Here is a 14,895-nt window from a genome sequence, read left to right as displayed (position 1 = left end):
GGATCGTTATGAATTGAAAAAATTACTTTATCATCTGCATAGTCGGAAACAGAGGTGTTAGGAGTTGTTGGCTGATCAGAGGCATATGTGTTAAAGAGTAAGGGAGAGAGGATTGCTCCTTGAGGTACACCAGCGAAAATTGGGGCTATATTTGAAGTTGATGAGCCGAGGCGTATTTGGAAATGGCGATTTGAAAGGTAAGATTTAATTAAGAGAAAGAGCGGTGGGGGTCGAAAATTGCGAAGTTTGAATAGGAGGCCCTCGTGCCATACTCGGTCGAAGGCCTGGGATATGTCTAAGAAGACAGCTGTGCAATAGCATTTTTTTTCGAGAGACGTGCTTATAGCATCAACCACTCTATGGACTTGGTGTATCGTGCTATGTTTAGCTCTAAAGCCAAATTGTGCAGGAGGAAGTATATTGTTTTCAAGTATACGAGGAGACAATCGTTAAAGAATTACACAGATTTTTGAAAGGTATGGTAAGAGACTAATAGGTCTATATGAGTTCGGGATATCTGGAGGTTTTTCTGGTTTGGCAAACATGACTATTTGTGAAAATTTCCAGCTTAGTGGGAAATATGAGAGTCTTATAATTGCGTTATATATGTAGGTTAGGAGCACTATAGCCTTTTTTGGCAGCCATCTAGCGACTTCCACTGTTATCAAGTCGAAGCCTGGAGATTTCTTACGAGAACACTTAATTATCATGTTTTTTACTTCGTTGGGTGTGAAGTATTTTACAAGGCGAGCGCGTGATAGTGGAGAATTTAGATATCTTTCAACATTTTTTAAGTGTTGTGGAATAAGGATATTATTATGTGGTTGGAAGGTTTCATATAGATGAGATTGAAATACAGAGGCTTTTTCGTTATCTGTGATAACTAAAGTATTTTCTGCATTTTTTAGTGGACACGATGGAGTTTTGTATTTCAGCATTCACTTGGTTTCTTTCCAGAGACTATCATCTGTACTAGATAATGATTGTAATTTTTGTTCGAATTAATTTGTTTTATGTTTGGCTAAAACCTTTTTCAATGAATTGGCAAGTTTATTATATGCTGATTTGTGGGGTGGGAGCCGGGAGGATTGGTATCTAGCTCTGGCTCTGCGTTTTTCAACTATAAGGCTCCGAATTTATTCGGGGACGAATTGGGAATTAGAATAAGTGTTAGGAGGTTTGTCTAGTTTGGTAGCTACCCAAGCAGCTGACTGTATGAGAGTGATTATTTATTATTAATAATAATTTTATTTACTGCTTCGTCTATATCAAGATTAGATATTAGTTTGACTTTGAGATTTACTTGTTCGTTTATTATATTTTTGAAATTGTAAACGGTTAGTTTGAGGAGAAAATGATCTAGGTGCTTCAGTACGAGTTAATGGGGTTGCAGAAATATTGAGTAGTACTGAGGAATGATCCGAGTTTAGTTCTAATATATTATTAACAGAACAGTATAAACTGCTGGGTATTTTTGCAACAAAGATATCCAGAATGTCTGGTTTTTTCTAAGGGATGAAGGCCAGTAAGTGGGTTTTGGTGGAGAAAATATATTAAAATTATTTATGTTGATAAAATTATGCAAAACGATGCCACGAGGGTTGTTTGCGCGACAGCCCCAAGCATGATGCTTGGCATTAAAGTCCCCTCCTATCGTAAAATTATTTTTAATTATGTTAAAAAAGTCAGTAAAGATGATATTAGTAATATTATGTCGGGGAGGAGAGTAGAAAGCTTCTATGGTAATTGTAATACTATTCAGTTTAATCAATATCGTGCAAGACTGTATATGATCATGACAATAGTTGGGGAGTGGTTGGAAATGAATAGTGGATTTAACGAAAATCGCTACACCATCATGCTGTGTTGTCTGGATGATTAACTTTCAATAAAGTGTACCCGGGTATGTGGAAATTGGAATATTTAGTACAATGTGTTTCGGTAATGAGCGTAATGTCTATACGTCTGTGATACAATACATTTTGTAACTATTTAATATGGTTTTTGAGGCCGTTTGCATTGAATTGTAAAATTACAAGTGATTTGTTAGTGGCTAAGCTATTCATTTTTTTTATCTAATAAGCTGGAAATAACTTTAGTAAGTAAAGTAATTAATGGGTTAATTAAGAGTTTAAATTCGTTTAGGAAGCTTGACATTTGTGTATTAGGATCTATAGTTAGTGGAGGAGTATTTTGAGGGGAGGTTGATTCTGAGTGACTTGAGCATACGTTTGAGAATAAGTTGGATGATTGGGTGGAGTGTCAGTTTGTGGGTGGCTGTCTTTTACATTATTTGGCTTAAACCTAAGATTATGTAGCTCTTTGTAAGTTGAACAACCCCTGTAGTTCGCCGGATGGTTGCCGGAACAAAGGGTGCATCTCATAGGATCTTGGCGTGAATTCGGACAGGCAGATGAGTGACGATTGTTTCCACAGCGGACACAGCGAGGCAAATATCCGCAATATGGTTTGGTGTGACCATAAGCTTGGCAGTTTTGACATTGGCTGATGATCTTTGACTTGTGAGGCTCTTCGGTTTTAATTTTTGTATGTAATAAAGAATCCAGTTGGTATATACCTTATGAGAAGTCTATGGGTTCTAAGTCGATGAAGAAGAGTGGAAGGGGGTGTTTATTGATTCGATGTAATGCTTGGGTAACTTGCCTAACTTCGAATAGTCGTACTTCCAGTTCGCTTTTAAATAGTTCTGTCGGAGTAGAGGGATGTAGGTTACGCAGAACTATGCGAGTTGGTTTATCTTTATTTAATTGATAAGTGTGGAACTCGGCCTTTTCATTCCTTAGAAAATGCACTACAGTTCTATAAGAATCTGGGTTCGATGTTTGAATTTTTAATTTATCCGTAGTAGATTTGCAATAAAAATTATCGACGCCAATCAAATTGATTAATTCGGTACATACGCCTGGGAAATCATCGACTCCTTTAATAAATATTGGAGGAGGTGGCTTGTTTGCGGGATGAACAGAGACTGAAGTGGTGGGCTGTGATTCATCGATGATAATATCTTCATTGGATGTTTCATCTGCGCTGAGTAATTCAAATCTGTTCGGTGAAGAGAACAGTTTTTTTTTATGTTGCACTGTTGGAGATGTGGAATCAGAATTTGAGGAAGAGAGATTTCTTTTCTTTGTTTCGATCCGTTTAACATTTGTTGAGTTATTACTCAAATTAGGCATTGTTGTCATAGAACGCTTAACTGGTGATTGTTTATCTTTTTTGTCCTTAGCTGTTGTGATCATAATTACCCAATTAATTTTTAATTGGCGTATATCAGTTATATTCTTATTATAATAGGAACGCGAGTGTAATCGCAGGTCCAAAGGTCACCGCGAGTAACGGTGCCTTGGATGTGAGATTATATATATATCATACACTCCGCTATTTAGCGCACTTATAGTTATATATACCAAACTGGGTACTCCCTGTTGCACAAGGGGTCAGTGAGTTGAGCTGACGGCGCAGGGTTTGAGGTGTTCAAAAACCACGTTGAGTGTAGAAGATAAAAAAAAACGGTTCGGATTAGACGCAACAAATCGAACATAACTCGGGACACAATAAAAGCATGTGCGTACAGTACGACTGTCCACGCGTGACTAAGGAGTAAAATAAGAAATTTTAAATATTATTTTTAACCTACTACAGAGTATAAGTACTCAGATCAGTTTCAAAAGTGGAAAGTTTGATGTCGCAAGCACTATTGTACGATAATATGATGCAAGGGACGGTGTTATAATATTAATATTTAAATATTTCATTTATTTTTCATTTTAGATTCTGAGTAGAGCGATATAAACGTATGATGTGTGTGTCGTTCATGACCTTTATTGTAGTAGTAAAAGTCCTTCAATCTTCTACTTTGAGTGTGATTTTAGCAGAACATTGGTACTTTTTTTGGTGATGGATGGAGAGGGGCGGGAGTCATAAGAACAAATTATTCGCAGTAATTTTGAAAATGGAAATGTTAACGCAACACGTTTTTTTGATAAAAAGCAATTTTGGTTTTTTTGCTGCTATTCAAAATTGTAGTTTTCGCCAAATATTTACTTTTGCATTTTTAAATTTGATATAATTTTCAACAGTTTTGGATCTTTTTGGGGTATTTACAGACCTTTGAAATATTTGAAATTTTTTCGATAAAATATGTTTATAAAAATGTTTCTGACAGTTTGAACATTTAATGCAACGTACTTTATAAGTTTGTCTTACAGAATTTCAAAAATATTGATATTAAATAGTCAAAATTTCATCAGTTTTCGAAAAATAACGATTTGAAATAGTTGGCGAGTTGTAAATAAATATATTAATCGTTAAACATTTTGCCATGATGTATATAATTGTTTGAAACAATTTGTTTCCACACATAATTAAACTTTCAAGATATTCAGTCCAATTTTAAGCAATTTATACCACGAACATACTCACACCATCTTATATAGGTATTAGGTACATGGTATATTGATAAGATAATACAATTTATACACCCATACATATTTTTTTGGTTTCTCAATATCCCAATCTTTTGCATCTCCAATGCTCGCTCCTTACCTCAATCCTTTTTATTTGTCACTAAATCCATCCAACGTCCACGTGGTCTACGTAGACTATACGTTTATTATTTGGCTTATGACGCTTAAGTACTCTTTAATTAACTTACCCTAAGCGTTATACACGCCTGGCGCCTTGGTTCATCGCAATCTTTTATATTTTAGAAAATCTCGTTATTTGGGTTCATTGTACAGTTCGTTTTTGCCAAGTTATTCTTTCGTTAATTTCGACCAGTATTAAGGTTTAACACAGGCATATGATATACACTATATTATGATATATACCTATTATAATAATTATAAAGGCCAATAGTAATGTAAATGAATTATAAAATATCTTTATATATGTATATAGGCTGACACACGTTCACCGTTCAGAATAGTTGTTCATGAGGCGTATACAATGAATGATTTATTATTGAATTACAATTTAACACATCCATTACAATGACCTACTCTATCACGATATACGACCGAAACCTACAACTTACAAAAAACTGACTTTTCTGGTTTTATTTTTATTTAATTTTTTAATGCTCTGGCATTTAAATTTTTTTTGGTTTTCATAAATAATTAATACTTTTAATTTAATCTTTGCCCTTATTTGTTTAATTTATTTCCTATCCACATTTATTTTTTATGTTTGATTTGAAAAACATATAATAATTGTCCAATCGTATTACATATGTACCTATCTATTTCAGAAAAATTATGCAAATGTTTGGGATTCCAATATCGACAATGTCTATTTAGCTTAAGTACCTAATATGTATTTCTGTATAACTATATTAAATAATAAAATATCTAAGAACATTTATTTTATTAGTTATTATATTATAAAGTATTATAAGATATGAAAATTCAGAGTTCGATAACATATCAATGACGTTATTTTTAATAACTTGTCAAAAAATCATTTAAATACCCAAGTAGACAACGACAACATCATAGCATAATATTATTTTTTTCATGGCTCGTGAATTTGCAAAAGCCGTTTCAATCTTAATGAATGCCACATAAAATAGAAATGTGTTTATTTGTTTATTATTTTGTATATTTTTGATTTTTGTTTCAATTTGATCCTAACTAATCTTTGATTAGTCATGTATATTTTTAATTCTTCCAATGCACATATGAAAAGTATTTAATCAATGTTTCAATGCATCTAATTGGATTTGTGTTGCGGTCGTTTTAATTTTTAACGATAATTTTATAACTAATCGGGATTTAAAATCAATTGTATTAAAACTTTTAATTACTAAGCTTATAAGATTATAAATGTAAAAAGTTTTTAAGTTTGTTACGAAATATTGATTGTTTGTTTATTCTAGTTATTTGATTTCAAACACAAGCATTTTAATTGTTCTTAGAAAAAGTAAAAGAATTTATTAGTTTATTTTTAATAATTAATATTTTGTATACAAAGTACTATAGTATTATTGGCATATTTTAAAGATAATTAAGTCATATTTAAGCATTTTTTATGCTTACCTACCTAACTGAATACATTGTTATGTATTTCTCAGGTCATTAACAATCTTTGATAGTTGATTATTATATTATTGATTTAAGATGATAGAAATGATCTTTTGGAGTGGTATGAGAATAGTGTTGTAAATATATTACAGATCATTGTATTTTCCTAACCGTTTTATGATCGTTGAACAATTTTGTCTTATAAAAATAAGCAGCTGAACTAGGTTTTCCTGGAACCACAATGTTAAAATTACACATTTGGTTTTCCTGGAATCCATAAATTAAAAAATAATGTTAAATTTGAAAACTGTTACACCAGGAAAAAGTACTTAAGCTACAATATCGTTATATAATAACATAATCGTATAAGAACGAAAGTTATTTATAAATATTTGACTAGTTAGTAAAATCAAAAGTGTGTTTTGATATTTGTGTTGCTCTTATCTTCGGGTAACACTATAGGTATACATAAACTAAAATATTTATAATTTGAGTTAAAGCTATTAAATAAATAGATTGTAGGTAGAAGGTACCTATACAGTTATTAATAGTGAATTTTAAAGTACTTCTCCTTTCCCAAGAAATTAAGTCACAATACAACGTTTTATGTTACCCACTTACCAACTCTGCAAACTATGTAATGAGTGTAATATTATAGTTCTCAGTTCTTGACTGGTTAGTCTTTTATGTTTGCACTTGTTAAACATTTATTTTTGGTTTATATGTTAAAGTTCTATCGTATGTTCTACATAAGTTGGTATTACCTGTTAACATAGTTTGTGGGTTATTGAATTAATAATTTATTAATTTGGTTGCATATATTATGATAACGGGAGTGCTATATTATTCTGTATTTATTACTTATTTGTTCCCAATATTTGGTTTCCAAGTTTAGTTAGTGTCGAGAAACTTGCCAACCTTTACTCACTTCAGGTCACAGTAGAAAAATAAATCTATTGGCAGGTGCCAGTATAGTTGTTGCAATAAGACGCATCTCAGCATTGCAAGAAAGACCACTTAACAAAATAGACAGTTATTATACATTTTTATTTCTGTAGCTAAGCCAAATACGTCTTTATTTTCAACTGTTGATTTAATGTATATTATTATAATTTAAAAAAGAATTGTTCGCCGTGTTTCAGCTTTTAAAACATGAATTCGCGTAAGACAGTATTACAATATTTCAAACCAATTATAATAAACCACAACAGTAATACAGTATTATGATCAATTAATAACATAATAATGTTATAATAGCATTGTATTAAAATATAGTACTAAAAAAATACAGTTAATTATTGCCTGCTAAAAGAACACGAGCATAATATTTATTTGCCACGCACGTTTATACGATAGGTACCTATTAAAGTACTAACCGCATAGGAGCAATCACCATACAACATGTAAAACGGTGTATTTCCTATACGGTTAAATATTATATAATATTAATAATCAATATTGACTGACTTGTATGAATAATGCGATTAATCCGTGAAGTTTCTGTGTAATCGCCTAATCGGTGGAATCGTCGCCACCTCCGTTAACCGGACGGAATGGTCTACGCTCACGGCGCGGCGGCGGCGTAAATTTTTAAATCAAATCATCGAAAACTCGTACACAATAATACCATCGTTGAACGCGTATGCCATCATATTATTATGATTATTATCTTACGTATTTGTTATGTTCAGTCTACGGTAAACAGTGACGATAACCGGGCCATTGTTGTAGGTATTATTGAAACAAGTCTTAGATATTGGCTATTTTGTGTGTTACAGCTGGTACATAAATATTGTTTTTGCTCGCTAGATAATAATTATTAACATTAGAATATATGACTCTAAACTAGGTCGTGTGTGTATATAGGTTTATCATTTTTTTTTTAACTTTTAATTAATTACATTTCACATAAAATATCTGCAGTTATTGTAATAAAATAATATTACATGCATATAACAACCGACGATCCGAACGAAGAATGATAAGTTCCTCATAGAATCTAAAATTTAAAAAGGATCTGAAAGTTCCTACGGGAAATGAGTGTTAGAATTTATATAGAATTAATCACTTAGTTCCTAAACAAATATACAAATAATTACTATTAGGCATTAGTACTACAGTAGGTTATAAATTAACTTAAGCCGAAAAAACTGCAAATTAAACTGTAATATTTTGTGTGTATAAAATATTAAAAAATAGTTCAAAAGTTTCAAGTACCTTCAAAGTACGAATAGTATTTTTAAATTATAAAAAAATAACTAAAAATCGTTATTCTTCGTATAAATATCTAATTTCGTCCAAATATGAAATTAAAATATCTATAAATAAATCCGTGCTTATATATTTTTTTAATTAATAGGTTGCAATATAAACTACTTTGAGGAACCTTACTTTAAATTTTCAATCTTTATTTTTATACAAATTGAATAGTTTTATAAATTTTTAACTATAAAATAATTTGTAAATTTTAAATATGATAAATTTTATCAAATTTGAACTATGCTGCTAAGGATTTTTAATATTTTTAAACTCATCTCACACTTTCAATGGCCAGGTTCCGTGGTGTGTTATAATATGACGACCAACAGACAAGTGGTATACATATTCCAACTAGATTCAGTCACTAGAATCGAGAGTCCAGGAGAAATACAAACTTCTGTTTTTAAAATGAGACTCTCCACCCTTTTCAACTGTAAATTATACAGTGGATAATTTGTCTGATTAATTTGACGTATCAGAATCAAATTTTATATGAATAGTTTTTGAGTTATTAAACTTTGTGTTCTAAGGATACATTTCTTGATAAAAGGTCCATTGTAATTGGTTAATACTTTATAATATATAGGAGCTATGGTGATTTGAACATTTAAATAATTATCTAATATGAATCCATGAACATTACAAATCTGTAAAAATGGCGTAAGTATAGTAAATACTAGTTCCAATATATTCATGTATATTTTATGTTTTTGTAAAACCATTTTTAAGGAATATTTTTCTTAGTACAAACATTTTATTAACTAAAACACTTCTTATTTGAATTTTGAATTAGGTAAATTACAATTTTCAAAAGAAATTATCCACTAAATAAATTTAAAAATTAAGTTTCTCATTTGAAAAACAGAAGTTTTTATCGCCACAGGACACTCCTCGAGTACCTAATACAAAAAAAGTTCAAGAATTTGAAAAAATTGTATTTGAGTATATTAATTAAAAACTCTAAAAAATCAGGATTTGAATAAATACATTATTAAAGAAAAAAAATAGTGGTAAGCATGATTGGTGAATCAACCTGTCTACGATTAAATAAAAAAAAAAATTTAGCTTAATCTTATGCTTTTGATTATATGTTATATCATGAATTTACGAACCTATTCACACTGTTCAACGGTCGGTATTGACTCAATAGTTAATAACATATATGACAAAAATATAAGTATACCATTATAATAAATACAATAATTTTGCCTGTCGTGTTGTGAATAGTAAAAAAAAATCCTTATAATAGCAATATAAATATTATAATACCATAAATTGACTAAGCGTCTTCATTCATAATCGTTTTTTGTATGCAATATTTCAATGGTTCATATTTATCAGTGAATTTAAAATATCTAAGTCTTAACACATACTTTACAGTGACCTACTCAATGATGAATTACACCAGCTACTGTACAGCAATAGTGGTTACCTACTTCCCACCTTTTTTAATTTAAAAATGTTATTTTTCCGCAAATTTTGTATTGATTTTTTCGTACTCGATTACTATTTTCTGTTCTTATTTTGATATAAGTGTTTGTTTGACAAAGTTTTTAAATTACTTTAGAGTTTAGTGTAAAAAGTCTTTATTACATTTGTATAATAAAAACTAAAAATTTTAAAATCACATCATGAGAATACCGTACAATTATTTAACTGTCAATGTTTATTTCTAAGGGGGCTTTGTAAACTTCTTCTTAATTTTATTAACTTACACAGCTTATTTTTTGAACGTTTGTTATCTGACGGGTAGGTATTGGGTACATTTCATGTATGTCACAAAATCATAAAATGAGAACGTATACATCGTATAATAGTGAAGCGCAATTCTATAGAATATCGAAAATGTGTATGTTTACAAATTAATCTTTTACAATAGGACAATAATTTAAAAAAAAAAAAAAAACAAAGCGTTATTGTACACGCGCGTTTAACAACACTTGTAAGTCTAAATTATTTATTATTATGTAGAATGTACAGTTGTATATCAGCTCGTATTTGCAGTGACAAATACAGGGTGTTGTATTATCGCTAAACTGTAATTTGCTTCGTAAACCAAGGTTTTTTTTTTAAGACACCATAAAATACAATTTCAAAAATATATAATAATAAATATATTATAATATTATATGTATTACTATTTTTTATCGTAATCGTTTGTTAGTACGTCATTTTTGTTTATAAGTGTTTTATATTTTCTATTGACAACACACATTTAATATTCAGAAGCAAAATAGTTTTCTTATTTTTTTGAAAATATTTCGTACCTATACGAATACCGAGTAGCTTGTATTTTAGTTGCTTATAAGCCTTTCAATTTTGTATGAGAGTTGTAGTATCCTAAAAAAAGTTAGCGCACTAAATTCAATTCATATACAGTTTGAATACTTATGAATAGTGAACTTCGGATTCAAATTTTGGTTTTTTTTTATTAGAAAACTGTTTTGCCCGAAATATGATATTAAAAAAGTATTTGGTGATTGAAAAAAGTAAAAATTAAAAAAAATATTGAACGATAAAAAAACTTATTGAAAAATATGATATATTTTTAAGGCGTATAAATTTACGAATAAGATGAGAGAATCACATCACCAGACTTATTAATTTCTAGCTGATCCCGTGCACTTCGTTACCCGTTAAAAGTTCGAACACAATAATATTATGTTTCAAACTTTGTTCAATTCGTTATTTAATATTAGGTAAATGGTGTTCAACACTTAAAATTTTTCATGGATCGTCTTTAATGTCAATATAGGTGCTTGTGCAAGCACCACATCAAAAGGCGAATTTTGGAAGATGCTTTCTATTAGCGCACATGTGCATAGTGTAAGTGCACTTACATGGCGGTACGAACTATCATATTGCCTCTATCATTGTTTAAGTTCTACGACGTCTTCGTTGGTCGGTCAGCGAGTCGTCAGATAGGACACGTTCGATTATATTATATTATAGCCATCCCGCCTGGCGTTATTCCCCTGATAGCATTTTGTAATGATAATATTATACTAATATTATAATCATGAATAATATTATTATGATGTTATAATAATGTTTTAGTCAATCATTTTCTATCTCGGCCGTGAGACAAAAATGTTATACATATTTTTATCACTAGCTGACACGACAATACTTTGTTATTGCTAGCTTCTTGGGATCGTTCAACTCCTTTTGGGTGTAACACGCTGTGGAAGCTACAATGCCTTTTTGCGTGTAAACTATAATTTATATTATATTTTAATTTATAGCCATCCCGACCGGCGTTATCCGTGAGATTCGCTTGTGATTATGCGTGCAGTACATTTTGAGGTAGGCAATCCACCCGTGGAGGATTGCAGATCCCGTGAGTTGCGCACGTAATTGTTTTATTAACACTTTGTTTTTGGTTTTGGCCAAATATAATGATATCAAGTTTACAATTATATTCAACAGAACCAATAGCAGCCCTACAATAAACAAAAATATTTTATTATTTAGTGTATTTTTTGTGCTGGACAGATGGCGCCACTTTTGTATTTTTGCCATCCAGATTTCTTACTTTTACGGTGGATTTTCATAAAAGTTTCTTCCATACAAATCTTGCCCAACGAAAAAAAAATCAGCCAAAACGGTAAAGGCGTTCTCATATTATAGCGTAACCTTGGTCCCTTGGGATTCATTTTTATAATAGAAACTGATAAAATATAATACGAATAAATTATAAATTAAACTATTCAGATTGTATTATCCAATATAATAAAATGTAACGAAGTTACCATAGTAATTTAATATTATGTGTAGTTTTAAGTCATATACTCATATAGATAATAATATCATCATTATCATAATATATCATAATTTATAACACCTACTTGTTTTATTTACTCATCGACCAAATATTGCGTAGGTCACTAGGTATTTACTAAATACACTTTGTACCTACTATTTAAATTTTACTATTTAATTTGATATTATTTATAGTTTATTCTTAGTATCGAATGTAATTGTTTGCATAATGTGTTTATTTTGTATTACCTCTTTGTAAAATATATAATAATATGCCAATCACTATCATGTCCATTGGCCATAGATGCAGCGGATACCTACCTATGTAATTGATTATGATAAAAACAAATACCACAATATTATGATTAATAAAAAGTATTCGATATCGACACGATTTCAACACTTCCGCGACCATACATGTGTCATCAGAGAATATAATTTTCACGTAGGTATATTATTCAGATCAATGGCATTCGTCCAGCGCGAGGGCGTTATGGTCAAGCCAGTGGTCAAGGGTTCGCGCACATTGAACATTATCATAATGGGTGCCCCCCTCCTCTCTTGAAACACGACCACCATCGTACTCCACAAGCCCTACCACGGTATAGCGTATTTCCCGCACACAATAATATTACATACCTAGGTAAATGCCGCGACAGGCTCACAAATCAGGCGTGATATGTGTTTTTTTTTTTCGATAAAACATGACGACTGCGGTCTGTGTGCACTGCGACTGCAGTGGACTGCTTTGGCGACGAACTGTGCCAAACAACGTCTATAATAATACGATTGCGATATATATTTATGATTTACGTGCATGTTGTGTGTTTACAGGTGAATGGCCTCTAGGCGTGGCTTGGTGCAACGTGTACGTCACGTGCGACGTGCTGGCCTGCAGTTCCAGCATTATGCACATGTGTTGCATTTCGCTGGGCAGATACCTGGGCATAAGACATCCGCTCAGGACCAGACATCACTATTCCACCATGAAATTGGTGTGTTTCAAAATCGCCATCGTCTGGTTCCTGTCATTTTTGGTATCGTTTTCGGTCACGCTCCTCGGTGAGTTCTCACAATGACCTTCCATTACCTATACGTATATTACCATTGAGTATTATATTATATTGTATACAATATATTATTATAATCGATGGTATTACTCTATATAGTAGGTATGACCATAATATTTTATTCGAATCGAATTCAAATATTTTTTTTCCACATCCGCATATAATAGAGCGTTATAACTTTTATGCACACATAATAATAATATGTGCATATTTTATATTAATTGGTAAGTCAAAGAACTATTATGCCCCGTGATGTAGGTACTCGGGAACATTATTATAAAACACCTTTCGTCGTGGCGCCTTCATGTTTTCGGTATCTAATCCATTTGTTTTCATTGTATATATAATTATGTTTTATATACGTCATGTTTAATGCGTGTATATAGTACCTAGGTGTGTGTTTTCACTTACGTTTGCAAATGTGTTGAATATAATATCCAAATAAATTAATTCAACGCTGGTTACTTACTAATGTTACTAACACATTGTATTCCTAAATTATTAGTTATTACCAAAATAGATTAAACGAGTTTTTTAGCACGCGTGCTATACCTAATTGCAAGTGAAAACTTATTTTACAGGCTCGTTTTTACAAATATCTACGTTTTTTCACTAAATTTTTATATGTTTATTGATACCATGCACTCTCTTTAAACGAAATATAAGAATTGAGTTTGATTATAAAAGGTTTTGTTCGTTTATTTCTACATAGATATAAAATAACCATTTATACACGTTGATTTCATCTTTAAAGGTGAAAATACAAGATAATAATAATATTACAATATCATGTATTATGTAAACCTTTTTACTGATTAGTCACTTTTTATTTATAACAAACATTGCTAAGGCTCTGTAAAATGAACGGTTTTTTTGTGTTTTAGGAAATTTGTTTTCCTTTTGAATTATTTTATATTTTATTATCTACCTATACTATAAATGATAATTTATAATTGATATGGATACTTTGTTTAATTATTTAACATATAGTTTTGGAGAAGATTAATAAACTATTACAATTTGTATAACTTATAACCAGGGCTAAGATTTTATAGCATTTGCTAATTACTATAGAATATAGAAAAAATAACTCTACATATCTAAGTTATAAATTTGATTTTTGTTATAAGGATTCCAAATATAAAATTTTTATTCTTTATTTTTGATAATTTAAAGCAATTTAGATTTTTAGTGTTATTTTTCAAGTTTTTTTTGTTATTTTGTACTTTATATGAATTAAATTTGATGAATATTATGTGTTTTTTCGTATCGTATCTAATCACAACAAAATAGTAAAATAATAACTTATGTGAATAAATAAGAAAAAATAACATTTAATTACATTCAAATGATGTCTTCATTTAAGTTAATTTTAGTTAAAGTTTTTTTAGTGTATCACCGAATTAGGTACCTACTAACTATAGATAACAATATCTAGTTCTTCCGAGTTCAATACATACTCAATTTCGACAAATTAATATTATACGTTGTGAAAAGAGTAAACTGAATTTAAATGTTATTTATAACCTGAAACATTTATGAGAAAAAACTCTAATTACTAGTGACGAAAATTATTTTCAACTTTAAATTATTTTAAATGTATTACACGGTAAGACGAGTGTTGTACCATTGATTCACTAAAAATAGTAAACACTCAATTTTATGTGCCTACTTAAGAACTTATTTAGACTGTCTGGAGTTTCGTTCAATAGCATCTCGTTTTTGTTTACACTAATAAATAATTAAATTAATAGCCCTCTAAG

At 30.4% G+C, this 14,895-nt stretch overlaps 1 protein-coding gene across 1 annotated transcript in view; it reads left to right on the top strand.

Moving 5' to 3' along the window:
• Window positions 1-14,895, top strand: part of LOC100168249 (5-hydroxytryptamine receptor 2B) — a 106,252-nt gene that overhangs the window by 47,663 nt on the left and 43,694 nt on the right. The window contains exon 3 of the mRNA XM_001947518.5: window positions 12,897-13,124. Coding sequence (XP_001947553.2) covers window positions 12,897-13,124 — 228 coding nt within the window. The remainder of the gene's footprint in view (window positions 1-12,896; window positions 13,125-14,895) is intronic.

Source organism: Acyrthosiphon pisum, chromosome A1, assembly GCF_005508785.2.
Source record: "Acyrthosiphon pisum isolate AL4f chromosome A1, pea_aphid_22Mar2018_4r6ur, whole genome shotgun sequence".
NCBI lineage: Eukaryota > Metazoa > Arthropoda > Insecta > Hemiptera > Aphididae > Acyrthosiphon > Acyrthosiphon pisum.
The sequence above is the reverse complement of the archived record's forward strand: the minus strand, read 5'-3'. Positions and strand labels throughout refer to the sequence as shown.